Source organism: Balaenoptera ricei, chromosome 1, assembly GCF_028023285.1.
Source record: "Balaenoptera ricei isolate mBalRic1 chromosome 1, mBalRic1.hap2, whole genome shotgun sequence".
NCBI classification, from domain to species: Eukaryota; Metazoa; Chordata; class Mammalia; order Artiodactyla; family Balaenopteridae; genus Balaenoptera; species Balaenoptera ricei.
In genome coordinates, this window is record NC_082639.1 from 36,214,959 (window position 1) to 36,241,674 (window position 26,716).

The 26,716-nt window shown below is 57.4% G+C and overlaps 1 protein-coding gene across 5 annotated transcripts in view; it reads right to left on the reverse strand.

The window, feature by feature from the left end:
* SLC6A9 (solute carrier family 6 member 9) overlaps nt 1–26,209 on the reverse strand; it is a 31,670-nt gene extending 5,461 nt beyond the window's left edge. For 2 of the 5 annotated variants that reach the window (XM_059920943.1, XM_059920968.1), the window contains exons 1-8: nt 25,998–26,209; nt 20,289–20,404; nt 8,116–8,272; nt 7,401–7,532; nt 6,754–7,024; nt 916–1,048; nt 588–722; nt 388–491 (exon numbers count right to left, since the gene is read on the reverse strand). In XM_059920943.1, coding sequence (XP_059776926.1) covers nt 388–491; nt 588–722; nt 916–1,048; nt 6,754–7,024; nt 7,401–7,532; nt 8,116–8,272; nt 20,289–20,318 — 962 coding nt within the window. In that variant the 5' untranslated portion in view covers nt 20,319–20,404; nt 25,998–26,209. Of the gene's footprint in view, nt 1–387; nt 492–587; nt 723–915; nt 1,049–6,753; nt 7,025–7,400; nt 7,533–8,115; nt 8,273–8,965; nt 9,036–20,288; nt 20,405–25,997 lie in introns of those variants that run through there. The other 3 variants (XM_059920961.1, XM_059920953.1, XM_059920978.1) reach the window with 3 other exon arrangements.
* Between the last annotated feature and the right edge of the window lie 507 nt (nt 26,210–26,716).

The window sequence follows — 26,716 nt, forward strand, 5'->3', positions numbered from 1 at the left end:
GGAAAACAGGTAGAGTCAGGACACGCAGCTTAGTTCCCCCTGCCCGAGTTGGGCCAAGAGGCTTGGAGACAGAGAAAGTTCTAGGAACAAAGGTGCCCCCAATCTCTTTTCTGGTCTGCTCTGGGCCTCTTTAAGTGGGCCTGAGGCTCTTGAGTCCTCACAGACCCCTGGGGCATCACTGTCTTCACCTCTTCTCTCTTCTGCCAAAGCTCTGCAATGACTGGACCCGGACCCAGCGTTGCCAGGATCTCAAGGCCGTGAGTGGAAGGGAGGGCCCTGGTGGGCCAGGAGGCTGCACGGGATCTGGTGGGTCTGGGGGAGCCGGGTTCAGGCTGCAGAGAGGGTAGGAACTGGGGGCAGCCCCAGGGCTGGAAGGGAGAGTCTCACCGGTAACAGTTGTTGTGGAACTTGTTGTAGGAAGCCATGGTGATGAGGCCGCCCCACGCGCAGCCCAGCGAGTAGAAGATCTGGGAGGCGGCATCCCCCCAGACCTGCGGGAGGGATGGGCCGGTGAGGACCTGTGGTCAGAGGCTGGCACCTCTCTGCCTCTCCCCGTCCCTCTAGGTCCCCCTCCGTCCACAGCCCACCTTGGCCTCCAGGATCTTGTCCCACTGTGGGGTCAGGTAGTACATGATGCCCGTGAAGGCTCCTTCCAGGGTCACGCCACGGATGAACAGGATGGTCAGCACCACATAGGGAAATGTGGCCGTAAAGTACACCACCTGGGTGCGAGAGGGGCCCCGCTGGACTCCTTCGGGCTCTTCCTGCCCCCTCAACCACCACTGGTCCTCTGGTCCCTCTTCCCCTCCCATATCCTTTCATCGCTCCCCCACCCACCCCTCCACACAAAACCCAGGTAGGGGAGGCAGGATACCTCTGGGTGGGCACAGATCCTGCAGGGGGAGGGGTACTTACTTTCCCTGAAGACTTGACCCCTCGGATGAGGCAGAGGAAGACGACCACCCAGGAGACACCCAGGCAGCCAAGGAGGGGCAGTCGCACCTCCCCGAAGTTTCCGATGTCATCTGACAGCTTCAGCACATAGAGCCTGGAAAGGGGATACTTTGTCACTGATGGCCAGCCCCACCACCCAGCAACAAACTCCCAAGGCCAGGGCCCAGCCTGGCAGCTCCCTCCTTTCTCACGAAGTCCCAGCAGCTGGCTCATGTGAGATGGGAGCGTCTGTGAGGCGCCAGCCCCGGCAGGCCCAGCCCCCTCTGCCTGCTGCCTCTCCCAGGACCCTCAAGGGCACCTGCAGGCCACACCCTGGTCCTGGGCCAGCCTCTTCAGCCCCTGGGTGTGGAGGTCTCCCTGTCCCTGCTCAGACCCAGCCCAGGCCCTTGCTTGTGTGTTTCTCCCCTCAGGAATGCCCTCTCCTCCGGACTAGACACACCCTATCTGGCGTCACCTCCTCCAGGAAGCCTTCTGTGATCTTTTCACCCACACTAGTCCTCCAGCTCTGATGAACAGAGGGAGGCAGTGGAGGACTGAGTAAAGATGGAGGCTCCGGAGCACGCAGGCCCAGACTTGAACCTACGTATGTGTGGCTCTATCTGGCGCCCTGTGCCATGCCAGCTGTGCTTTTTCAATCAACTGGACGTTTATGTGCCAGGCCCTTGCTAGATGCTGGGCATATAGACCTGGATCAGGCATTGCCGGGAGGAGTGTCTCAACCCCATGGGGAGGAGCACACTGGAAGTCTTCCTGGAAGAGGTGAAGCTTGAGCCAAAGTTTGAGGGATGGGGAGGAGGTGGGTGAAGAGGAGTGGAAGTGTATGCCAGGCTGAGGGAATAGCACGCAGCAGGACAGGGGTCAGGAACCAGCACAGCCCCGCCTGGGCATGTCAGTAGCTCAGGAAGGCTGGAGGAGAAGGGGGAAGGGAATAGAGAAGGATGAAGATAGAAAGGGACCAGACCAAGAGAAGCTGCGAAGTCAAGGCTGAGAAGTTTGGATTTTATTCTGAGAACAATGAGAAGCTTCTGGAGGGTTTTTAAAAGAGCACTCTCAGGGTCTCTCCTTGGCTCAAAACCTTGCAGCATCTCCCATATCTCGCCATGGAAAAACCAAAGTCCTTACGGTGGCTACAGAGCCCTACATGATCCATTACCCCCTAACTGCCATCTCTCAGATCTCCTCTCCTCCTGCCCTCCCCCTTGCTCACTGCTCCAGCTGCACTGGGCTCCTTGCTGTTCCTTAAATGTGCCGGGCATGCTCCCACCTTTGCACATGCTATTCCCTATTTGGAGTACCCTTTCCCCAAATCTCCACATGTCCACATGGGTGTGAGACCTGTGCACGCACACAGGACCCCATGCTTAGAAGGGCCTTGTGCTTGGTTTAATGCCCTGCCATTGTCATCTTGAAATTCTTAATTCATTTGAACGAGGGGCCCCATCTTTTCATTCTGCACTGGGCCCCACAAATTATGCAGCTGGGCTCGTCCACGTGGCTCCCGCCCTCTTTACTTCCTTCAAGTCTTCACTCAGGTGTCCTCTTTGCAAAGGGGCCTACTCTGGCACACCTGATTAAACCTGCCACCCTGGCCCCAGCCTGGCACACCTTACCGCCTTCTCTGCTGTATTTTCCTCCACAGCGCATCTCTTTCTATCACACTGTACACTCTACTACTTAGTTTGTCATCTGCCCTCTGAAGGCAGGGGTTTTTGTCTGTTTTGTTCACTGTTGTATCCCCCAGTGCTTAGCACAGTGCCTGGCACAGAGCAGTGCCCAATAAATATTTGCTGAATGCATGAGTGAATGCACATCATGGAAAATGGACTGAGAAGTATAAAGGGGAGAACCTGGAGGGGGACCGGCTTGGTTGCTGGAGTTGTCCAGGCTAGAAGTGATGAGCAAGAGACAAACTCTTGAGCCTCAGTTTCCTCATCTGTAAAATGGGCATCATAACACCAACCTAGGATAATTTGTAGAGAAATTTAGGTAAATACAGGCTCCTTTCTTTCCCTTCTTTCAGCAAGGGTCTCTCAGCGTAGCTCATAGGCTGTCCTCTAGTCTTAGCTATTTTTACTTATTTTTTTCCAAATCAGTTCTCAAACCTCATGACAACATGTTTAATACCTTGCGATGGGTTGTCACTCCGGCCCCTCATGGGACAATGTTGCCAGGCCTGGGACTTGGTGTTTGCTTGGTCAGCCTGCCTGGCTGTTAAGACTTGCAAACACCTTGTCCTGCCTCCTCTGCCTCAAATCTTCCCCCAGGCCGCCTTACACATTGTGACCTGCAGAGGGCGCTGTCCAACACGCCCCTCTCCTGTCCAACTCCCGCCACAGCGCTGGTTTGTTCAACGGGCCAGGCCCTGGGCTGGAATCTTTCCGGGCTCTTAGTCCATGGGGGAACCAAAGACAAAGGGATGGAGAGGTTCCCCCCAAGGAGAGGCTTCTGGACCCCTGCAGCTGTGCTTTCCAATCCTTTTCCCTTAGTGGCACGCAGAAAAAATATTTTTGGCCCATAAGGGCAAGTCGACAAGGTCACTCAAAGTTCAAGGCAGCAGGGCTGGGGACTCTGGGCTGCCCAAGCGCCACCGGACTGGCACACTATTTAGGGTGCATCGTGTTGGGAGGCTCTGCCTTCCAGAATAGCCATCGGGTCCTACTGCTACAGCCGAGAGTCGCTTTACTTTGAGCAACAGCGTTCAAAGTAAAGAAACCATTTCTTGTTCAAAAGACTTTTTAAAAACTTTGCTAATTATATCTGTTAAGCTGGTAGTGCTTTATATTATCTTATATTGCAAGAGTCCAGCATATAACACGACGGCTTAAAGAGTTTAGAAGGCTAGCCTGGGAATTAAATAATGAACTCTACCTTTCTTTTTATGGTACCATATTTAGTGTTTTGTTTTGGTTTTGGACTATGTGCTTTTGAGATCAAACAGCTAACCTTAAAACTTTTGGAACCCCACATATTTACAAGTTGGCTCTCACATAACATCTCTGGACTTATTCTGCATTATTTTTAAATTTCCCCAACCAGATGGTAAACACCTTGAGAACAGGACACCCTAATCTATTTCACTGCATTTCCAGCAGTGGCTATCACTGTGCTTACTGAGCACCCATCACTGCTCCTAGTGATTTATGTTGCATCTTTATAACAACAAGAATGATGTTGTAACCACGCCCACTTAACGGATGAACAGCTGAGACTTAGAGAGTTTTGGTGACCTCCCAAGTCCACACAGCTGGTAAGTGGCAGAGCCAGGATTTGAGTGAGGTCTGTGTGGCTCCGGGGCTGCCATGAAGACACCGGGAGAGGGGTGCTGGGATCCAAGTCCCACTGGGTGTCAGGTGTCTGCTGGGGAGATGAGAGGGCATGTCCTGAGCTTAGGGCCTGCCTAGCAGGCGTTAGACCAGCACACAGAGGACTGTAAGACAAGATTGTGAAGGGGTGGTGAAGGAGGGGAAGACTGTGGGCCAAAGGGTGAGCAAGAGGCAGACGTGGGCTCAGAAATCTGCCCTGGGAGCTTCTCTTGCTTTAGAGGAGTCACTTAATCTTTCTTTTGACTTGTTTGTTCACCTGTAAAATGGGAATATTTTATAAAACCTGCACCCACTACCTAACAGCATTGCTGTGGGGCTCAAATGAGATTGCGCAGCTTTTCAGAGGGGCGCTGGAGAGTGTGGACCAAGAATGCCTGTAGAGTATCATTGGCCTAATTCACACCAGGCACCAGGCACAGAGAGGCATGTATATCCTGACACAGCATTGCTGCCTAGTTCGTTAACCTCTGAGCATAAATCTCTGAATCTGAAAAACAGGGATAATATCATATAAGAGAATATGCCTGGCACATAGTAGCTGCCCGAGAAATGGGGGTGCTTGCTCGCCTCACCTCCTTGCTGATGCCATCCGAGGCAGCCCTCTCAAGGGTCATTTCCCCAGGCTCTCCAGGAGGGGGCGGCAGGGAGCCATCCTTCAAGGAAGGAGTCCTGCCTGGGACAGCGGCTCCTTAGGCATGCCTGGCTCCAGCCCTGGCTGAGGAGTAGAGTTGAGCTGGCCACCCTGTGGACCTCCTGACCCACGGCTAGTTTTCTTTGAGGGAAATTCCCCTCTAGTTGCACTGGATAAAATCTCGTGAGCTTTGCCCTGCAGTGGACCCACCCATCGGGGAATCCCTGGCAGACGGCCCCTGGGGTGAGAGCTTCTGGAGCATCTCCGGTGTATGGGCGGGACACTGTGCTTCTGGGAGCTTCCAGAAGGTTCACCCCCAGTCTAGATCAAGCTGCCCAGTCCACACCATGCCTCAAATATAGCAGAATACCTAAATGGGCAGATTCTGTTTCTTACTCCCCGCTCTGTCCCCACTCTCAGTGCAGTGCCTGGTACCTACTAGGAGCTCAGGAAATGACCTGTCCAGTGACTGAATGACTGAGTCTGCCCAGGGGTAAATTTGCCCACCCCTTACTGGGAGGCAACAGCTCTGTTGTGTCCACCACGAGCCTCAAGGGCAGTAACCACATCTTAACCATCTTTGAATGTCTATAGCCCAGCACAGAGGCTGGCACAGGGAAGCTGGGCCCTCAGGGTTTGAGCACTGGGCCTGGGCTTCGAGGATACTGACCTGCTAGGACTTCAAGTACCACTGGGGCCTCGGCCGCTCACCCACGGCTCTCCATCACATTGTGGAGAAAGCCTCCAACCCTCAGCCTGGCATGAAAAGCTCTGCACCTTATGATGCCTCTGGCCTCGTCTGTCCCAATACTCAGTGTCCCACCTGCCCCCGACCCCAGCTCCAGTTTGCCACCTCCTGGCCTCAGCTCACCTGCTCATGTCTCTCCCAGTCCCTTCTACGTCTCCCTCCCTCCTCTGGGAAGCCTTCTTGATCAGCTCCTCCTGTACTCACCACACCCCTGCACACACCTGCACTGAGGCACCTGCCCCTAATAGCGGTAACTACCCATCTCCCCCCTGGACTGTGGACTCCTCAGGGCCGGGGCTCAGGGCCATGCATACCCCATGGGCACACAGGGCCCGGCAGGGTGGACGCCATAAATGTTTGCGGAATGAATGAACGAGGCCTACCCACCAGCCCACCAAGCCCTCTTCCCATGAGTTCCTCAACAGGACATGGGGCATTTCCTCCAGGATGTCCTGCTGTGCCCTCACACCCACCCAGCTGGGACAAGATGTTCCAAACACCTCCAGCAGCAGCTTCCCTTCAGCCAGCCCCGAGACTCCGTTCGCTGTCACCACGGAGCACAGTGGTGCCAGGCTATCTTTCCTAAGCACAGCTTGATGAGGACAGCCCTGGGCTCAGGAAACTTCCACGGCTTCTTCTGTTCCGCAGCATTAGGTCTGTGCTTCATTCTTGTAAGTTCTCCAAGAGGGCTGGTGCTCCCTCCTAGGCTACCTCACGGCCCGTGAGCTCCCCACACACCTGTCACTCTCATCACAACAGGTTCCCCTCAGGCTCAGGCCCAGCCCCTGCTCAGCTGGGACCCAGGGCCTCCACTCGTGCTGTTCTTCTCGCCAGGAAGCCATCCCCCTTTTCCCTGACTCTCCTCTGCAGACTTGCCTGACTGCTGGAGCCCTCCCTCCCTTGCTGCCATTGCGTAAGTGTGTGTCAGCCTCTCCTGAACCAGGCTGTGAACTCCTTGTACCTCTTCCCGCACCTCTGGCCCGCTCCACTCCTGGTACCCTCCAGAGGCTGCAGACGGTTGCCTGATGGCCAAAGCGAGGGCTGAGTGTTGGCGCCAGGGGTCCCCCCCAGAAGCCCAGGTCCCTTGGGGGCCTCACCTCCAGTACTCCTCGCTGGGGCTGGTCCTCTGGAGGGTGTGGTTGAGCGCGTGGGAGAGGTTGCCAGGCAGGGCGGGAGGCCGGGAGCCATTGGTGATGTTGGAAGCATCCAGCACGCCGGCGCAGTCGGGCGAGTTCCAGGGGTTACTGCAGTAGGCCCAGGGCAGCACGGGCGTCATGGACGAGAAGAAGTAGTAGAAGGCGATGCAGATGACCACGTTGTAGTAGATGCCGATGTACGTGGACACCACCATCATGCCGTAGCCCACACCTGGGGGAGGAGGGGGGCAGGAGCAGCCTCACACATCTAGCTGAAGGAGGCAAGGCTAATTCTGAAGGGCCTAAGAGGCAGGCTTTCATAGAGTGCCACAAAAGAGGCAGCTCAAGGCCTTGGCAGGGGCAAGCTGGGGGGCGAAGGGCCTTTGTGTACGCACGTGGTAGGAAGAGAGGGTGGAGGCCAAGTAAACATGGATCCCAGCATGTGTCCATGGCCTTGGCCATTGATGTGGGCCTCAGGTTAACACCAGTGTCCCATTGGGGTTGGCAGTGTTTATACAGATGGGTGAGTCACCATGGTCCCCAGAGGCCCGTGTGTGTGTGTGTGTGTGTGTGTGTGTGTGTGTGTGTGTACCCCACCCAGGCCTCACCTTTGAACATGGGGCTGATCCTCCAGACCCCCAGGCAGCCCTGACTTGCAAACTGGCCGAAGGAGAGCTCCATGAAGAAGAGTGGGATCCCACAGAAGATGAGCATGATGAAGTAGGGGAACATGAAGGCGCCTGGTGGGCAGGGAGAGGGATGGCTCAGGGCGGCTTTGGGGAAATCCCACCCTCTTCCTGCTCAGAACCGACAACAAAACCTTTGCAACTGGCTGGGCCCCCAGGAGGGTGTGCCATGCACTGGGCCGGAGCCTAAGTCTGAGGCACACTGCTCACCACCTGTCTTTGAACCTGACAGAGGCTCCCAGGAAGTCTGCTCTGAGTCAAACCCAGGGCCCAGAGCCACCATGTTTGGGTGGGATTTGATGGCTTAACCAAGCAATTTCACACACATTAGTCAATGAGATCCTCAAATATCCCTGAATCATTTGGGCGGGGGGCTGCTGAAACACAGGCAGTATAAAACAGGGAGACTTGGGAGTTTGGGTTGCTTTTCTCTACCTCTCCTCCCCTCGAGGGAGCACGCTGCCAGGGTCCGGGGTGCTGCCCCTTAGGTAAAGGGTACCTAAGCCAGGGATGGGGGCAAAGGAGATCAGGGCCAGAGGTCAGCCTGTCTGGAGTGTGTGCCGTGGAAGGGGTGGCTGGGCCCTGGGGGGTGGGCTCTATCCACGTGGGTGGTCCCTGCCCTGTGCCCGCTGGCTACCTCCCCCGTTGCGATAGCAGAGGTACGGGAAGCGCCAGACATTGCCCAGGCCCACGGCATAGCCCACGCTCGTCAGTACAAACTCGATCTGGTTGCCCCAGTTGCCTCGTTTGAGGTTCTGGTCCTTCTTGGTGGCCTCACTGGGCACAGCACCATTCTGCGGGAACAGGAGAGAAGCTACCATCAGCAAGGCATTTGCACGCGTGGTGCCTGACCCTTTGGGCCTCCCCCAGTGGGGACACCATGGACCCTCCAGGCCCCCACCCCACCCCGGGCTTCCCCTCTGCTGGCAGGAGCTGCAGGCAGGCCCGGCAGAGGACGGGAGAGGGAGGAGCGGCCGCCGGAGGGTGCCAAGCCGGCCTCCCCCACCAGCCCCCCGGCACACTGTGCCAGGGGCACCAGCCCACCTGAGCAGCTGCTACCGACATCTGAGAGGTGGGACACTGAGAGGGAGCTCGAGTTGAGGGCCCCCCAGCGCCAGCCCCTCCCAAGCCTCCCCTCTCCCCTTTGGGTGAGGATCTGGGAGCAGCTGAGCCTCATACCAAGCAGCCAAGCTGGGCTGGGCACAAAGGGGCCTGTGTCCAGACAGCCCCCCCAGCTGCGGCCACCACATCGCCAGGCTGAGCACGCTGCCCATGGCAGGCGGCTGCGGGGGAGGGGACCCGGACCCCTCCCCCAACTGAAGGCTTTTTCCGGGGGGCACACGGTGGGCAGGGCTGTAGGGTGGGGGAAGGGGGAAGCAACTGAGCTGGCCCAGACCTGGGGAGGGCATTCTGGGGCTCAGGATGGGAGGGCCAGGGGAGCCACCTATATTGCCCATGACGGGGGCGGGGGCCCTGGGGAAGCTGACCTGGGCTGGGGGATGCTGGCCATGAGTTGGGGGGAGGAGACCAGAGTTGTAGGCACCACGCCAGACTTGGAGGACAGACTCTGCTAGGGGAAACAGAGGGAGTGACTCTAGAAAAGGGTCTCTGAGCTGAGAAGAGGCGGGCTGCGGAAGACAGGCTGGTCAGGAGGGGCTGATGAGGGAGTTTGCCCCAAGGGAAGGCTGCCGGGCTGGCCTGGAGGAGCTGCGAGGCTGGATTGGGTGGTCTGAAGCCCCACTGAGGACCCTAACCCCACCGTTGGAACTAACCCAGTAAGTTCCTTTATAAGTGAGTGCACCCCTCCCCCATGCCCTGGCCTTTCCACCCCCTACCAGGTGAGCTGGAAATCGAGCCACCCTGAGCCAGAGCCTGAGGGGTCAGAGGTGTCTCACTAAGAGACAGGGACCCCAAGAGTCACCAACAGAGAAGCCCAGAGAGCCCTTGAGTGACGGAGACAGCCTCCCAGAGATGGGCTGTTCTCCTGAGAGAAATGGCCAGGCGTCCCTGGAGGACACCCAGGGTCAGAGACACAGCCGTATGGCCTCTGAGGGGCGGCACTGCAGTGACGCTGACCCTCAGCTTGAAACAGACATATTCAAGGACAATAGGCACGCTGGCCAATAAACAAACGGGCCTGGTGCTTTGACACGCTGTCGGACCCTGACACTGACCAACAGATGCAGAGGGGAGGAATGGCCTCCCCGGGCCTGCGCCCTCCGGAAAGGCCCATTTAGGAAGGCAGGCACAGGAGGCCCCGGCACCTGGTGGTGGCCCCCCAGCCGTGCATCCCTTGCTCCCGCAATGGGTACATCTGGGGGGGGTGCTCTGGGCTTGCACACCACGTGGGCACTACAGCACAGACACCCTTGTCCTGCACATCCAATCCAGCGTTGCCCGGGGAAGACACTGAGCCTTATACCATCCCGGAAGGTTTGGGGGCACAGTACCAGAAACCGTGGTGCTCCCTTCAAGGAGCACGCAGAGCCAACCGGCAGAGCCTGTGTACTTTCATTCATGCAGCCACGGAGGTTTACGAGCTCCTACTATGTGCCAGGCCCTGCACCAGGCTCGGGGAATTCAGCAGTGAACAAAACACACCCCTACCCACTCAGAGCTAGAAGTCCAGGAGGAAGTAAGCCATCAATGACATAAACACATAATTTTGATATGCAACTTCAATGTGCCCACAAAGGGGAATTTCTCAAGTCACAAGAGCATGGAAGGATGACAAGGGGCGGGGCTGGGGGCTGGGTGAGGTCACAGAAGCCCTCCCTGATGAAGGGGCTTGAAGGCCACCTTGGCTCTGGGAGTGGGCGGCTCCCAGTCCCAGTGTGACAGGTCCTTACAGAATCCTGCCTAAGCCTGTCACCACCTCCCAGGGCCTTTTTTTGGGACAGGCCTAGAAATACCTCAGGGTCAGGGGAGCATTTTTTCAGAGGGTGTGAGGCCTGCTTGGGGTAGTTTATCCATTCCCAAACAAATCCCAGCCAAATAGGGCTCCTATATGTTGATCCTACAATAACAGTTTTATTCTGTCCGAGGCTTGTTTACTTAGGGGCACAATGGGGGATTGTGGCAGCTGTGGAGTACATGGGTGGGGTCACGAAGCAGCGGTTACAGCTGTAAAAGAGACAACTGAGGGTCCAGGATGGCCTCATGGGCTGGGCAAGGGCAAAGCCTCTTGCAGAGACCGAGGTCCCCAAGGCCTGAAGTTCAAGGCCTCTCTCCTGGCCCCAGCCCTCTGACCAAGTGCAGCGGGACCAGACTTGGACCTCTGAGGTCTGCTGCTTCCCTGGCATGGAGGGGGTGGGGAGGGCGATGATGCCCCCAGCCGAGTGCCATGGGCAGTAGCTTGCCTGAGCCCTCCAGAGCCAGTGGTCACTCCATTCCAGAGCAGCACGCCCCTGAGCCTTGTGCTAACCAGTTCAGCGCTGCCGGCTGTGACCTGGGGAGGCCAAAGCCTGGGGGACAGGGGCTTGGAACTGGGGATTGGGCTGCGGCGGGAAGTAACTGGCAACACTAGGGGTCTGCTGTGCAGAAGGAGCTGAAATGACGCCCTGCAAGTGGTGTGAGGAGCTCGCGGCAGAAGCAGCACCATCTGCTGCTCCCCGGCCCTGCGGTGCCCCATTCAGGGACCGTGGATGGGGTGCTGCCGCGGGAGCCTGGTCCACAGCTAGGCCTCTGACTTTTAATTCCAGTGCGAGCTATGAGCAGGCAGCCTGGCTGGTGAGGGCATAGCGCTCAACAAAGGACAGAAGAAGCCAACCTTCCTCCAAGTACACTGGAGGGAAGGGTCCCTCTGTAGGGGGGTGGGGTGGTCCTAGGGGCTCTAGTTCCCTTCCTCCTCCAGCCCTCCTCTGGGGACGCCCCTCCACTTCCTTCCCTGGCAGCGACGCCCAAGGCTGGTGAGCCTTTTTCAATGTTGCACAACTTTTTTTCTCCTTGCATAATTTCCCCCATTCTAAGCCTCCCATTTTCTTGATCTACTAGGTGGATGGCGTGTCACTGATATTAACTGTCCCTGCAGAGGTTGTTGGCTCTGAGGTGCCCACGAAAGAATTTCTTTGTGCTCATGGTCTGACCCAGACTTGTGGCCTGTCTGCCTAACCCAGCTTGGCCCCGCCGACTGGCCGGGCTCCAGGCTGCTCCTGCCATCACCCACCTCCCACTGTCCGCCCCTCGCTGCTCTCCCTACCTCCCTCCGTCGCTCACACCTGGGTGGTGAATTAAACCATAGTGGCCTGGTGCCCCTCTGGGCTGCTCCCCTCCTCCTTGGGCTCCCTGGAGAGCCATACCCCTCACCTCTGACTCGCCCGGTGAGTGATCTCCAGGGCGGGCACTGCCCTGCCCTGTCCTGTGCCCGAGCTTCCCCAGGCCAGGCAGGATGCAGGCTACGGGGCGTGCCTTCCATGGCTGTGTGGGTGGGCTGGCTGATCATCCTCCGTGACGCCTGCCATACACAGACATACACATATAAAACCCTCCATGCCCCTTACCCTTAGAAGCAGTCGTTGACCTGTCTTGGGTTCACAACCTCCCACCCCTTTTCCTGCTAGAGGGGTGAGCCACACCGAGCAGTCACTTATGTAAGTCCTTTCCATAGCCCTCTGCCCTCTACTTATTCACGGGTCTGGATGAACTCCTGGAATTAAGGCAGTTCAGCTCTGAGGGCAGAATCCAGATGTCCCTCTATACCTTGGGCTTGGCAGGGTGGGACCCTGCGCTGGGGGTTAGAAGCCTAGCATTCTAGAGCCTGCTCCCCCGGCAGCCCCGGGCAAGCCACTTCCACTCTCAGCATTCAGCGTCTTTACCTGTAAAATCAAGGGATAGACAGACAACCTCAACAGATCTCCTAATATTCTGTAGCTCTGCCCTGCCTGGAATTTGCTATTTCTGACTCTCTCCTGTATTTTCCATTGGTTCCCACTGGCTTTCTAAACAACTTAAAAAAAAAAAAGTTGTTATTGCTTTCTTTCTGATTATAAAAGCATTATAAGCTTATCATTAAAAATAATTGGAAACTACAGCAACGTGTAAAGAAACAATGCTGCAGAGCCCGCTCCCAGTGGCGGCCACCAGCACCACCGCAGGCGTGTCCCTTCCTTCTTCATGCTCAGACCCAGAGGCAGCCCAGGATTCTACCCTGGGCGACGGCTGTGCTCTGGGTCCCGACTCCTGCCCTCCGAGAGCGGTGTCCACGGGATATTTCTGTGAATTGTGAGCTCTGCTCTCGGTGGACGCGGAGGAATCCTGGAGCAGCCCAGGCAGGGCGGGCCCCACTAGGATCCAGCAGGCTTCTTGTCCAGGACTCTGCAGCCCCAGGGTTTGCTCAAGGGATGAAGTCCCATCCAAGACAAACTTTGTGGAGGAGAACGGGCAAGACCCTACATCCCAGACTGACCTTGAGCCAAATCCAGATCACTGGCAACTTTCTCTGAGTCCCAGTGGGGAATTCAGGCAGAACAGCCAGGACAGTAAACTGTGGCTGCCTCAGGAGACCCCATGACCTCCTCACACCCCTTGGTTCTTGTTTCCCCAACTTCTCTCCCATCGGTCCAATCAATCCAGGAGCCAGGCTGGCCCTCAGGCAACATCTGCCCCGCAATGACAGAGCCTTCCATCTTTCATCTGGCTTCGCTCATCCAGACATGGGAAAGAGTCAAGGACCCAGGCTGGAGCAGCAGGACCGTGGGAAAATCTACCCCAGACCCGAGCAGGATGCAGGGGCTATTAGAGAGTGCCCCTGGCTTCAAGGAAAACCTCCGAGCACCTGTCAGGAGATCAGGACCTCATATAGGAGGTGAGAGAGGCAAGGACATGCCCGGTGCTGTTTCGTCCCAGAGCCCTGACTGGCAGAGAGTGATCTGCCAATATTGTGGAGAGCAGACAGAAGATGCACCCCAGGCATGCCAGGCTCCACTCCAGGCCCTGGGAGAAGTGATAGGGCCATTGGGTGGGCTCTGCTTCTGCCCTGAAGCCCAGCAGTCATGCCCTGCACTGTGGCAGCCGTTGAGCAGTCTCTGCCCGGCTCGGTTGGCGGCGGGCTGGCATTCTGGAAAGTGGCTTTGGCTTCTGACCCTGGCAGTCCTGAAGGTGGAGGGCAGCCCTGCATAATGTTTCTCCCAAATGCAACCCACATCTCCCCAGAGGACATTCCTTCTCTTGCCTTCCGAAGGTCAAGTCAGGATGCCCTACAGGGAAGAAAGGTGGCATTCCCAGTCCCCTCTCCCTCACTGCCATCAGTCCCATTGTGCCTGACATCCCTGACCATCCCTGGCTTCCAGGGAGGAGGGCACACCGGTGCCCCCACCACCCGGGCACTTGTCCTAGACACTGGCGAACACCGCGTGGGGTCTCTCTCTTCGCAGCCGAGACTGTCGCCCCATCCCGTTCCCCCACCCTCACCACTGAGTCCATGTAACAAGTCCCCCTGCCCCCTCACCACTCTCCCCATAGGAGTAGCTGCCGTGGCACAGACAATGGGGCTGTATTGATTAGTACAATTCCTGGGCACCTCCGGCCCGTCTCCCCGGGAGCTAGGACAATGCAGCTTTGATACACAGAGCAGATTCTCAGCAGGTCCTTGGGCTGGGGGAGCCCTCATACCCCCATTCTCCTCCCCTGTGCTCCCTCCGCATAGCTAACTCTTCCCGCTCCTTTGCACAGTTGCAACTTTCTGGGTCACTTATGCTGGTGTCTGTCTCTCTGGCTGGCTGTGCCTGCCCCTCCCTGGCACAGACCACTCAGCCCCTCTCCCCACCCCCAGCCCTGCCTCCCAGTCCGCCTGGCACCAGAGAGGGGGCTCGACCTCCTGGAAGGTGACTGACCTGTTCTGGGGAGGAGGGGGCCACAGGTCCCTGAGCCGCGGCCATCCCAGGGTGAGCACTTGGAGCGGGGTGTGCGTGTCTCCTCTCATTCACACCTCTGCCAGCTCCGGGCGACACTGGCGCATCCCCTGCCTCTTCCACTACTGGCTGGGCAGCATCAATTACTGTCACCTCATCTCTTCCTGAAGCTCTGCCTACCCCCTCCCCGGCCCTCCCCCTCCAGCCAGTCCCCACGCAGCCCAGCGCGGGTGCTCCACAGTTAGAGTGAAGCGCAGGGTTTGTTGTGTTTCTCCCTTGTTCCCAGCAAGTTATTGGAACAAAACACATACACACACACTCACAACCACAGGGTGAGGCAGAGCAGGCGTGGAACTGAGAGAGAGAGAGGGCGGCTCACTCCCATTCCAGAATGAGGTCTGGGGCCCAGATGCTTCTGAGTGCATAGGCCTGGCACTTGGTGGGCTCCTGGGTACCACTGGGCACTAGAGATGGTGAAGGAGAAGGGGGAAGGGGGCGCAACCCACAGGGCACTACCAGAGCATCTCAGACTTCTTAGAATGCTGTGGGCTGGGGGGTGATGGGTCCTGAAGCAGTCCTCCCAGGAGTTGGGGACTCCCAACCAGCCAAGATGATGGAGTGTCCTCATTAGAGAATATGACTGACCATGTATAAAAGCTCTGGCTTACTGAACGGTGCTGTCACCTGTCTGAAGAAAGATGGCACTAGCCAAGAGGGTGGCTGCAGAATAAGGACCTTTGAGGATTAGTACTGCATCACCCAGAACCTGAGGTGTTCCCCCTGGGAGTGTGTACCGAGTGGGCTGGGCACAGTCTAGCAGGTGTCACCATGGCTGGGGTGGAATGTCACTCAGACCCATCCAATCCCTCTTCTCTGAGGCCACACTCACTGGTCAGTCTCCAGCGGATGCTGAGACACCACAAACCTGTGGCCAGGAAGGTGGGCACGAGTGTTCTGGTGCTGGGAAGGCATAGCTCTTTTTGGAAACTGATAGGTTGGCAAAGGGTCTGGTACATGGTAGGATCTTAGTAAACATCAGTCAAATTGAAGCATGTATGAATTCTGATGTAAAGGACAGCTTCCCTGTGAGTTTGGTAAGTGAGGTGACCCCAGTGGGAACATGGCAGGATGACATTCTTTTTAAAGGGCAAAGGCTTTAGTCAGACAAGCCTGGGTTCAAACCCCAGCTCTGGCAGTTCTCACTATATATATCTCCTTAGGCAAGTCACTTAACATGTCTGGTCTTAATTTTTTCATCTCTAAGATGGGGATAATATCCATCCATCTTTGAAGCTATTAGCATTATTAACAATAGTAACAGATAATACATAATAAGTGCTTACTATGAGCCAGACACTGTCCTAAACACTTTATATATATATTAACTCATTTAATCCTTCCAACAGCCCCTTGAGATAGGTATGTTATTATGCCCATTTTGGGGAGGAAGATGGGGACTGACCTCGGCTCAAGCAAGTCTCCTAAGAATGGCCTCAGACTCCACTGACTGAGCTGTTCCCCGGGCCAGCCTCACGCAGCCGGGCCCCCAGACACGCTCCGCGGACTTCCTGTGAGCCCAAACTGAGGGCCAAGGCCCTGGCTGGGCCGCTGGCTCCAGGAAGGCCCAGTCACCCATGATGCCCAACTGCTCACTTCCACCCAGGGTGGGCTCTGGGCTTTGGCTGCCCTGGCCTGGGCTGGGTGCCCAGAACAGGCAGCCCTGGCTGGACAGCTTTCTCTGGCTCTGGCCATGGGGACAGGAGGCGGCAGCAGCCCAGCTGGGTCCTGGCAGTAATGAGGCCTCATTAGTGGGATCCAGCTGCCCCAGCCCCACTCAGGGAGGCCGACTCCCCCAACCCCGCCTCTGACTTTTCTTAATAAGAGTGGGCATGCCTCCAGAGGGCCAAGGAGTCTAGGGGCTTTGTTGTACCCTGCGACTCCGAGGGAAGGTCCTGCCGAGCCAGGACTGGAAAGTGCTGGGGGTGGCGGGGCTGCAGGGAAGCCGTGTGAGGGGAGGGGAGGCCGCAGGACTGAGTAGGTGGCCTCCAGAGAGGCCGGGGAGGGGAGGGAGACCAAGGGGAACGGAGGGCAGGTCCTAGGTCCGGAGAGGAAGCCTGAGGAGGTTGGGCCTTTTCCTCTGGATCTAGATATTGTCCATTTCACTGGGGAGGGGGTAGTTGCGCATCTAGGATCGTCTAGTTGATTATCTAAGTCATTGCTCAGGCTGTCCTGGCTAGGAGAGCACCTTCTCTGTGCTAGGCCTTATAGAAGGAGAGTGCCCACTGTGTGTTGGTGCCTGAGGTAGAAGACCTACTGTGTGTCAAACCCATGCTAGGAAGGCACACAGTGTGTGCCACATCCAATGCTGGGAGAGCTCCCACTGTGTGCCAGGCTCTGTGTTAAGAGAGCACCCACTGTGTGTCCGCCCCACAGGGAGCCCTTGTGGTGTGCTGGGTCCTGCACTACATGAGTGCCCCATGCATGCCAAATTCTGTGCCATGTGAGGACCCAATATATACCGAGGCCTGAGCAGGGTGAGCACCCACTGTGCGCCTTGCACTATGCTAAGTGAGTGCCCAATGTGTGCCATGTCTGTACTAGTTGAGCACTTGTTACATGCTGGGACTCATGCTAGGTGAGTGGCTGGTAAGTGACAGGCCCTCTACCAAGGGAGGGCCAGGTGGGTGCCAAGCCTGTGCTTGCTGAGATCCCGATGTGTGTCAAGCCCATACTAGTTGAGCACCCGCTACATGCCAGGACTTGGGCTGGGTGCGCACCCACTGTTCACCAGGCCCTGTGATGGCTGCTGCAGACAAGAAGTACCCAAACCCTCTTGTCAAAGCATAACAGAACAGGTCGGGGTGGGGCAGCCCCAGGTGGCCTGTGGCGCTTTCAAAGCCTTCTAGGGGGGCTTTCCTGGTGGCACAGTGGTTAAGAATCCACCTGCCAATGCAGGGAACACGGGTTCAAGCCCTGGTCCGGGAAGATCCCACATGCCGCGGAGCAACTAAGCCCGTGCGCCACAACTACCGAGCTCTGCTCTAGAGCCCGCGAGCCACAACTACTGAGCCCGTGTGCCACAACTACTGAAGCTCGCACGCCTAGAGCCCGTGCTCCGCAACAAGGGAAGCCACCGCAGTGAGAAGCTTGCCCCCGCTCACTGCAACTAGAGAATGCCTGCGTGCAGCAACAAAGATCCAACGCAGCCAAAATAAACAAACAAACAAACAAGTAAATAAATAAAATAAATTTTTAAAAAAAGCCTTCTAGGACGATTCAGATGTTCTGGCACCCAGGGCTCTAGCCCAGGTGACACTGCTCTTATTCATCATGAGGCTTCCAGGAGCAGAAGCAACCAGTGCACTCAAAGATGTTGGGAGAGGCCAGTGAGGCTCACCAAGGCCTTTCTGCCCAAGATGCTGTATGAGTGGGGAGCGGACACAGGGGAGGGGACTGAGTTGGCCAGCTTGTGGACTTGGTGTGCAGCTGTGGGGTTAAAGCTGACCCAGTCGGGCTCTCCTGTCCTGGGCTCCTCTCCTCCAGCTCCCTGTCCTCCGAGCCCCAGGCAGCCCGGCCCCACATGTGTATAGAGGCACTAGGTCTCCACGAAAGGACAACCGCCACCCCCCACCCCCAGTGCCCCCAAGCATCCCAGCTGCTCCCAGGCTTGGAGGCACCCCGGCCAGCTGGGTTCCTGCATGGCCCTGTCCTAGGAGCTGCTGAGGCGTGAGGGAGGCAGCTGAGCTGGCCTGGCAGAGACCATCTGGGCTGGGAGCGGGGGGAGGGACACGTGCGGCAGGCATGTGGGTCTGGGCACGTGCTGGGAAGTGGCTCACCATCCACGGGGCACCTGCCACATGAAGAGCCCAGCAGGAGCTCCAAAGATGACACAGGGTGGACACTGAAGAGACCCAGGGGACCCATGTCCTCACACCCAAACCTGGGGCAAAGGGGGATGGAAGTGAGGACCCCATGGCAGGGGCCAGCTGCCTACTCCCAGCCTACCAGGGCACAAACGGCAACAGAAGCCACAGACCTGGGATGGTCCAAGTGCCGCTGGCTTCCATGCGTGGCCCTCAAGACCCTCTGTTCCGCCCCACCATGGCATCCAGAGAAGGAGCAGCCTCAGTCACTCGCCCTTAGGGGACCACAGGCACCTGATAAAGTCCGGGCGCAGCTGCCTAGGTTAGCTAGGAGAGATGGCGCTCCTCAGAAGCTGTATCCTAGAGACAAGCACTGAATGGAGGCGGAACTGGTTCCAAACGGGGCCCCGAGAATAGCGGAGCCCAAGGTCATAGGCAGAACTGAGAAAGAAGCAGGAATAGAATCTCGAGCAACCACTGGGGGTGCCCAGGGGACATGCTATGGAGCCTCAGACGCAGCAGTGGCGGGCAGAAGTCAAAGGTCAGAGGGCACGGAGGAAATCAAGCCCCAGCTATCTTTAGGCACATCCTGGTGCTGGGAACAGGCGTCCCAAGGCAACATTCCCTTCCACAGACGGGCTGGCCTGCTGGCCGGCAGAGCCCAGGGTCCGGGAAGCTCAGCTCCGGCAGGGATTCTGGGACCTTGTGATTCACGCTCCCTATGTTGCCCACGTGGGTTCCGCATCTCTCCTGCCTCCCTGCCCCAGTCCTTTGAGGGTCACTCCAGAGAAAGTAGAGCAGCCAGTACTGAGTAGTGTAGAGTACTCGGAGGGTTTCTTAAGTTTCACGGGACACAGAATCTCCATGTAGGGAGGGGCAGAGCCACAGCCCACTTCCTGCCACAGGCCCATGGCAATTCCAACACTTCCGGGAAGGGTGAGGCCATTTTTGATTCTATCACAGCATCCGCCCCCTAGCAAGTATTCAGGTCAGGAGACCTCCAGCTCTGCCCACATCTGAGCACTCAGAGTTCAGGTTGGCTGAGGAATACTTTGAGAAGCTTAGTGCATTCAGACTTGCTCCAGTCAGGAGGGGGCCAGACCAGAGCAGGTCTGAGGGGCTGGATGCTGGAAGTTCAGAGCAGGACAGGATAGAGGGTCCTGAGCCTGGAGCACGACTGTCCAGCTCCCTCCCCCAGACCATTCCTTTGGACCAAGTACTTCGAGTCCCAGAAATCAAATCCCTGGTGAGGGACAGGGCTTGTTTGGGGAGGGCTCGGCAGAGACCCTAGGCCAATCAGTCTTTCACCGAATGTGAACAGCAACCCAAGAATCCATGTGGGGGAGGGAGGAGCCACGGGAGGGGCCGTGCTCAGTCACTGGCTTCCTCCCCTGACAGCTGCCCAGTGTCACTGGTTCCTGAGGCAAGATCCCAAGAGGAGGAATACAACCACTGCCCTTGGGGTATTTTCCTGGTTCCTGATTCCAGGGCTGGCCTGTTCCGTCCATCAGTGAGCCGGCCCTGCTCTTGCCCACTGCTTCTCACCACCTCTCCTGCGCTCTGAGAGAGTGTGTGGCTTGGGGCAGGGGGAGAGGGAGGCTTTCTGAGGAGGCCTCAGGAGAGGATTCGAAATGAAACGCTCTATGTTACTTTTCAAAGTGGAAGAAGAAAAAAATCAGACAGGCTCTGAGGACCCCTTGATCAGCACATGCTGAATGCTCCCCACGGCAGGCAGAGCACAGCGTTGGGTATCAGCCACAGGACAGCCCTCCCAGCAGGACTGACTGCAGCCTTCTCTCCAGGGTATCTTGTGATGAGGGCGGGAAGTGTGCCTCGTGCCTCCTAGCATGGCTTTCGGGCTCTGTGGTGGAATCCGCACTGCTATGGGCTCGGAGCCATGGCAGCATCTAACCTGCTGTGTGAGGGGCTTCCCACCTGGACCTGGGACAGCCCTAGCACTCAGGAGCCCTGGCAGTGCCAGACTCGGGGCCCCATGGAGCCTCCTAGGCCCTCCTGTCAGGGCCAGCAGCTGACGGCAGGCCCCAGAGGGGATGGTGCTCATGAACCCCTCCTCCCTGCAGTCCGATCCCTGTACTCACCAGCATCGCTTTGGCACCTTTTCCTACCATGGTGGTGGTGGGTTAGGGGCTCTGGAGTCCCGGACCACACTCACAGGCTCTGTTTCTAGCACCTTTCAGAACACAGGCCTCAAGAGCTGTGGAGAGAGCAGAGAATGCGCTGAGGATTTGGCCCAGGAAGGCAGGGCAGGACATGTGTGGCCCTCAGGGCTCTTCAGAACAGGTAGTGCAGGGCCCAGACCACCAGCTGGCAGGCCCTCTCTTCCCTCCCACCCTGGCCCAACCCCTGCCAGACCATTTCCTGTCCTGCTCATTTCTGGATGACCCTCAGTACAGTTCCTACCTCACTCTTCTCCCAAACCTTCCCCTGGATCCCTTGGTCTCCAGACTTCCTGTCCCAATGGGCAAAGGTCTATTTTTGACTCTCCAGATGCCCAATTCTACAAAAGATAAAAAATGAACACAGAACTGGCACAGGGTCCAATTCCTTCATCATCTGTGTGAATGGCTTCAACCTTTTCCCTGACGGGGAGTCAGCTTGGATCAGCACATGCTCCCCAACCTCGCCCCAGCCAGGCGTCCAGGATGGTCCTTCCCTATCCCGGTGCCACTCAGCTTGGGCTCCAGGCAGCGGGCTCGTTGTTATGTCGCTAACTTGGACCAGAAGCTCTAGGCACACCAAACACAGCATGTGCAGGCACAACGCCGCCATGCCCGTGCTCAGGCTGGCCCCTGCCGAACACCTTCCCTCCTGTTCACCAGGTGCAATTCTACAAATCCTTTAGGAGCCTGCTTAAGTGTCGCCTCTCCTCTGTAGCTTTTCCTGACACTGCCCCCACCCCACCCCACAGTGAACAAACTGTCTCCTCTTTTGTGTTTTGTGCAGACTTCTACCAGTGTCCTTATCAACTCATTTGCTTACGTCTGTCAACCATGGGTTGGTTGGCCAGTTCCCTGAGGGGTTGGATGTGTTTCATTTACCCCTCTGTGCCCAGCACCTGGCGCGGTGCTCAGCTTGCGGGGAGTGTTGGTGGAACTGAGTTGAAGGGAAATGGGTAAGGCTGAGGCCTTGGAATGAGGGGCCAGGTCAGCCGGAGAGATCTAGTAGGAAGCCTCTGAGAGGCGAGGTGGGGCTGGCGAGCGGGAGGGGCAGACAGACGTGAGGCGCGGCCATGCAGCTGCTGGTGTCTGCAGGTTCAATGTTGGATGGACGCAGACGGAAGAGGAGGGAGTTTTTGACAGGTCACAGGAGTGGAATCAACCTTCAGGGAGCCTCAAAGGATTCTCTTATGGGAGGAAAACCCGGGGTCAGATGGACAAGCACATTCACCCTCCATAGGGCCTGGTCCTAGGAAGGACTGGGGCCTTCTCTGGGTCCTCTCAAGGAGTCGCCTCTACTCCAAAGGCTGTTTTGTGCCACTCTGCCCCGCCTACAGCCACCTCAAGGGCCACCTCTCACCCACAGGCCCAGGAAGTCATTGGAAGGCTAGAAAAGAGGACGAAGAAGCTCTTCTTGGCTACCTTAGGCCTTTGTCCTGGCCACCAGGTGTCCTGCATAACCTTCTCCCCAGACCCGAGCCAGGTAGGGATGTGACTTGCGACCATTTCCCTTTGGTTAGTCACCCAGGCCGGCCTTCCTGCCTCTCACTGTTCCCTAAAGAGGTCCCTGCTCGTGGCTTTGGTCTTCTGTGGGCAGTCAGAACAGGGGGTGTGCTCCCTTAGAAGATCATACCCTTGTCTTCACTTACCACACCCCTCCCTCCAAGCTATAAACTCTAGATTTGCTGTCCTCAAAGCTGTCCCTCTTCAGCTAACAGATAATAATGACAATAATGATAATAATGACAATGATGATAGTAATGACAGCAGATGGCATTATTAAGAGCCACCTCACTGGTTGGGCATTACGCCCTCTGGTCAGGTGAGTAAACTGAGGACACTCCGTCCTGGAACCTAAGTTCCAGGGTGTTATCCCTAAGCACTGCAAATACAGCCCTTGTGGTCAGGGTGCTGACAGATTAGTGGAGAAAAGATTGCTTGGGGGCTGCTTCCAGGACAATGAGTTGGGTGTAAAGCTTTGCTGCTTCTCCTGCTTCTGCCATTTCTGTTAAACGGCCCCATCCATCCATTCAAAAAGTACCACCTGAATGCCTGCGATAGGCCAGGCCCTCTTCTAGGGGTTGGGCATCCACATTACCCAGGCACCAGGCCTACCCCTAACCCATATATGGGCCACTATTGACAAGCTCTCCATCTGTGCCACGTGGGTCAGAGTCAGGTTAGCTTGTGATAAAGAGCTTGGACTCTGGGACCTGGAAGGAGGAACTGGCTCTGCCACTCACTAGGTATGTGACTTCAAGCAAGTTACTTAACCTCTCTGAGCCTCAGTTTTCTCAATTTGTAAGACGGGGCTAATCATACTTCCTTTGTACATTCTGAAGTTTGTGCTTAATTTTTGACTCAACAAGTCCTCCACTTTTTCCTTCCCTCCAATCCATTAATCTTCCCAAAGTCCTAAAGCCCTGATTCCCTCCAACAGTTTTCCACAGCCAACAGGATATGGCCTAAATTGTTCAGCAGGCATTTAGGGCTGGCCACAATTCAATTCATTTACTCCGCAAATATTTATTTCGGGCTTGCTCTGGGCCAGATCTGTGCTGGGCACCAAGAACTCTTCAGTCTCTGCCCTCCTGCAGCTTACAGGCTGGTGGGGAAATGAATGAAACTGGTGACTCAAATGTGTACAATTAAAGCCTACAATAAAGGGTGTGAAAGTGAAAGATCTTCTTGACGAAAATCTACACCGGGGGGCCTGGCCTTGTCTGAGAGTTACAGAGGACTTTCCTGAGGAAGTGATGTTTAAGAGTCAGAGGGGGATGATTCGGCAACAGTGAGCAGAGAAGAGGAAGAGAGATTCAAGCAAATGAAATACTATGTGCAAAGACTGTGAGGCTGAGGCTCAGATAGTGAGGGAGAAAGTGGCCACAGACAGAGGTGGATAGATAAGCAGGTTCGGGGTCTTTGGGGCCTCGGTTTTGGTCTTTATCTTGAGGGCAATGGCAGCTATTGAAGTCTTTAAAGCAGAGTTGTAACTGTGAGGAGGAGCAATTGGTGGAAGGTACATTTTGAAAACATCACCCTAGATTAGTGTGGAGAAAGGACTGGAGGGAGGGGAGAGGGAAGAGAGGAAATCAATTAGGAATAGGCCAGGCCAGGGATGAGGGGGCTTGGCTCAGGAAGGTGATGCTGGGGTGGGGAGAGGTACAGAGATTTGAGAAAAATATAGAACGTAACTTTGGTAGGAGACTTGGTGATGAATTGGACTTAAGGGGTGAGGGATAAGGAGGGGGTCTCTGGTTTCTGTTGGTATAATAGGAAGAAGCCTGTGCTAGTCCCAGAGACAGGAATGCTGGGGATGCTGCAGGTTTGGAGTGGGGAGAGGATGCGCTGGGTTCGAGTTGCCTGTCAGCCACCCAAGGGAGGATGGGGAGAGGGTAGTCATAGGACCCAGCCCACCTTTACTGTCTCATTGCTCAGTCTTCCTCTCCTCCAAACAGGACTGTCAGGTCAATCAATTTTAAGGGTCCGTCTGGGCCAAGCCCTGGAGTCCTCGCTGGGGATGGAAAGGTGACAGGTTCTTTCCTGGCCTTCAAGGACCTCACAGTTTAGGAGAGAGATAGAGGAGGAAACATAATCTCCATTCACTGTGACGGAGGCAGTGGAAGGGCTGTGAGAGTAGCGGAGGGCCCTAGTTCTGCCTAGATTCAAGGTCGGCTACCTGCAGCCACTTGTGGCCACCTGTGGCCACGTGGGACTGTTCAGCATCCCCAGAGGGTTCTTGTCTTCATGCCTTTGCTTAGGCAGTTCCCTCTTCCTTGAGTACCCTCGTCCCCATATCTATCTGTATATACCCCACCCGTCTTCAAAACCTGTCCCAATGCCATTATCATCAAGAAGCCTTCCTTTCTCCTCCCACTTGCAGTCAATCTTTAAATGCTACTCCCGGTTACCCCCAAAGCACGCTGTGTACATCTGATTAATATGCTCCTCACACGTAGCTGTTGCAGCATGGTTACTTGTGTCCCAATCTGCCTTCCCCACCAGCTGGAGAGATCATCCAGGGCAGAGGTGTGACTCTTCTGTGTCCCCAGAGCTGGGCACTGAGCCTCAGTCGCAGTGTAGGCCGAGTAAGGGGGCGTTTTCTCTGCGGTCCTTGGAAACATTTGGGCATGCTCAGTGTCGCTCTTTAGTCCCTTCCTAGAACCAGTCCCCTCACCCACTATCCTCCAATCTTCTGACGCTCCCTCACTTTGGGGTTCTTTAACCTCTCATGTCCTTCTCTCCTTCTCCACTCCTCGCTCCCCAGCCTTTATCTTCTAGCGGCCGCAGCATCAGGCTTGTTTCGGCAAAGGCAGACCTAGGCTTTGTGCGGGAGCTGTCAGAGAGCTGGGGACGCGGCTCCTTTAAGAGTGACCAGTGAGGGGGCGTGGCCTGCGGAGTACAGGCCCGAAAGGGGGCGCGGCTCCTTTAAGAAGCGGCCGGCAGGCTGAGAAGAGGCCCTGGAACGGCAGGAAGAGGCGAGGTCGCTTTCGGAGCTGTAGCACCACCTGGAGCGCCCAGATTCCTCGAAGCGGGGCGCGTCCGCCTTAATCGGGGTGCGAGGTGTCGGGGGCGGGCGTTACATCAGCCGCCACGTGTGGGCCTCTCAGCTGGTGCGGAGTCGGCAGCCCCGCCCCCGGTCCCTGCCGTGGAAAAGTACCCGGGCGCCCAGGTCCCCGCCCCCTTGCCCCGCCCCCGAGCCGGCTCCGGCCCCTCCCGGCCCTCCAAGAAAGCCCCCCTCCCGCCTGGCCCCGGCCCCGCCGCCTGCTCCCGCGGGCCGTGGCTGCGGGGTGCGGGGCGCCGGCTGGGAGTGGGCGCCCCAGGCTGCTAGGCCCCTGCCCTCACCTGCGGCCGCCTGGGCCCGCCCTACGCGCACCGGGAATGAAGGTTGGGCTGGGGAGGGCGCGGGTTACAACCCCCAAAGAACAACGCGGCCGTAGCCCCTTCCCAAAGTCGTGGCCAGGAGCCGAGGACAACAGCCCGAGGGCACCGAGACTCCCTGGCGCGGCTTCCCGGGACCTGCTGGCGCGCGGGAACCCTCAACCGGCCGCCGAGTGGGCGGGCAGATAGTGAGGCAGGCCGGCTGGAGGGGCCAGATAGGCAGCTTGGCCGGCCAGCGGCCGGCAAGGAGATGGAGAGCAGGAGCCCGCATGAGGGGCGCAGACACCCGGCCCACCGGTTCCCGGCGCCCGCAGGCCCCTGGCGCGCAGACCCACTGGCGCCTCAGACAGAAGCTCTGGTTCCGGCGCTGCCGGCACAGCTCCGCTCCCGCAGCCCCGGACCGAGCCGGCGTCGGCACGCAGCTCCCCCTCCTCCAGGAGCGCCCCCCGCCCCGCGCCGCCGTTCCCTCCCGCTTCAGCTCCTTGGTGACAGCGGTGACACCCAGACGCGCGCACCTACCCCGACCTTTCCGACGAGACAGACATCCCTGTACGTGCACCCACACTCTTACCCCCAGATGCCCGCATGCATGCGCGATCTCACACACACACACACACACACACACACACACACACGCTCGCCCGCCCGCTGGTCCTGGGGCTCAGCCCCGCGTAGCCACCAAACACCCAGACCGACGGCGGGACAGACAGAGGCGCGGGCCACAGCGCCCCCTTCCCCCAGGCGCCTTACCATGCTGCAGCCCCCGGCCCAGGCTTGCTGGGTCCGCACCGCGGTGCGCCCAGGTGGCTTTCTTAAAGGGAAAGTTGCATCAGCCTCCTGAGGCTCAGTGCCGCCGCGAGTCCGCCCGCCCCGCCGCGCCGCTCGCCGCTCCTCCAGAGCTTGTTGTGTTTTGGTTTCAGGGAGGCGGGGGCCAAGAGTTTGGTGAAAGTTTGGAGAGTGGAGAAGGCTTGGGAGATCTAGCCAAGTCCCTCCCCTCTCTGAACAGCTCCCCTGGCCTCCCTGCGCCCCCCCCCATCTCATCCCCACCCCCGACGACTTCTCAGGCTCCTCCTCCCAGGGAATAAAATTACAAGTTGCTCCTGCTTTCAGATGATTGATCCCCACGAACCCCTGGGAGTGGGCTCCGTAAAGGAGCCCCCTTCTCCGCCCCTGCCTTGCTGCCCTTCAGCTGGGGCCCTTGGAGGAAGCAGATGTCCCCTTCGGGCTAGGCTGGAATGAAGCCAGAACGCCTGGGGCACTTGGGGGGCTGGAGCTGGAGTTAGCCTGCCAGGCCCCCGGCTTTCTGCGCCTGCGTTCCCCCTAGAGAGAAGTCAGAGCAAATTCCATTCCCTTTGAGCAGTGCCGCTAGGGACTGTGGGCACAGCTGGGTAAGGCCTGGGTCCTACTCCTTGGAACTGGAGGGCTGGGGGCCCTTTCTCCATGGACCCTCCTTTGACCACTGGTTTGGC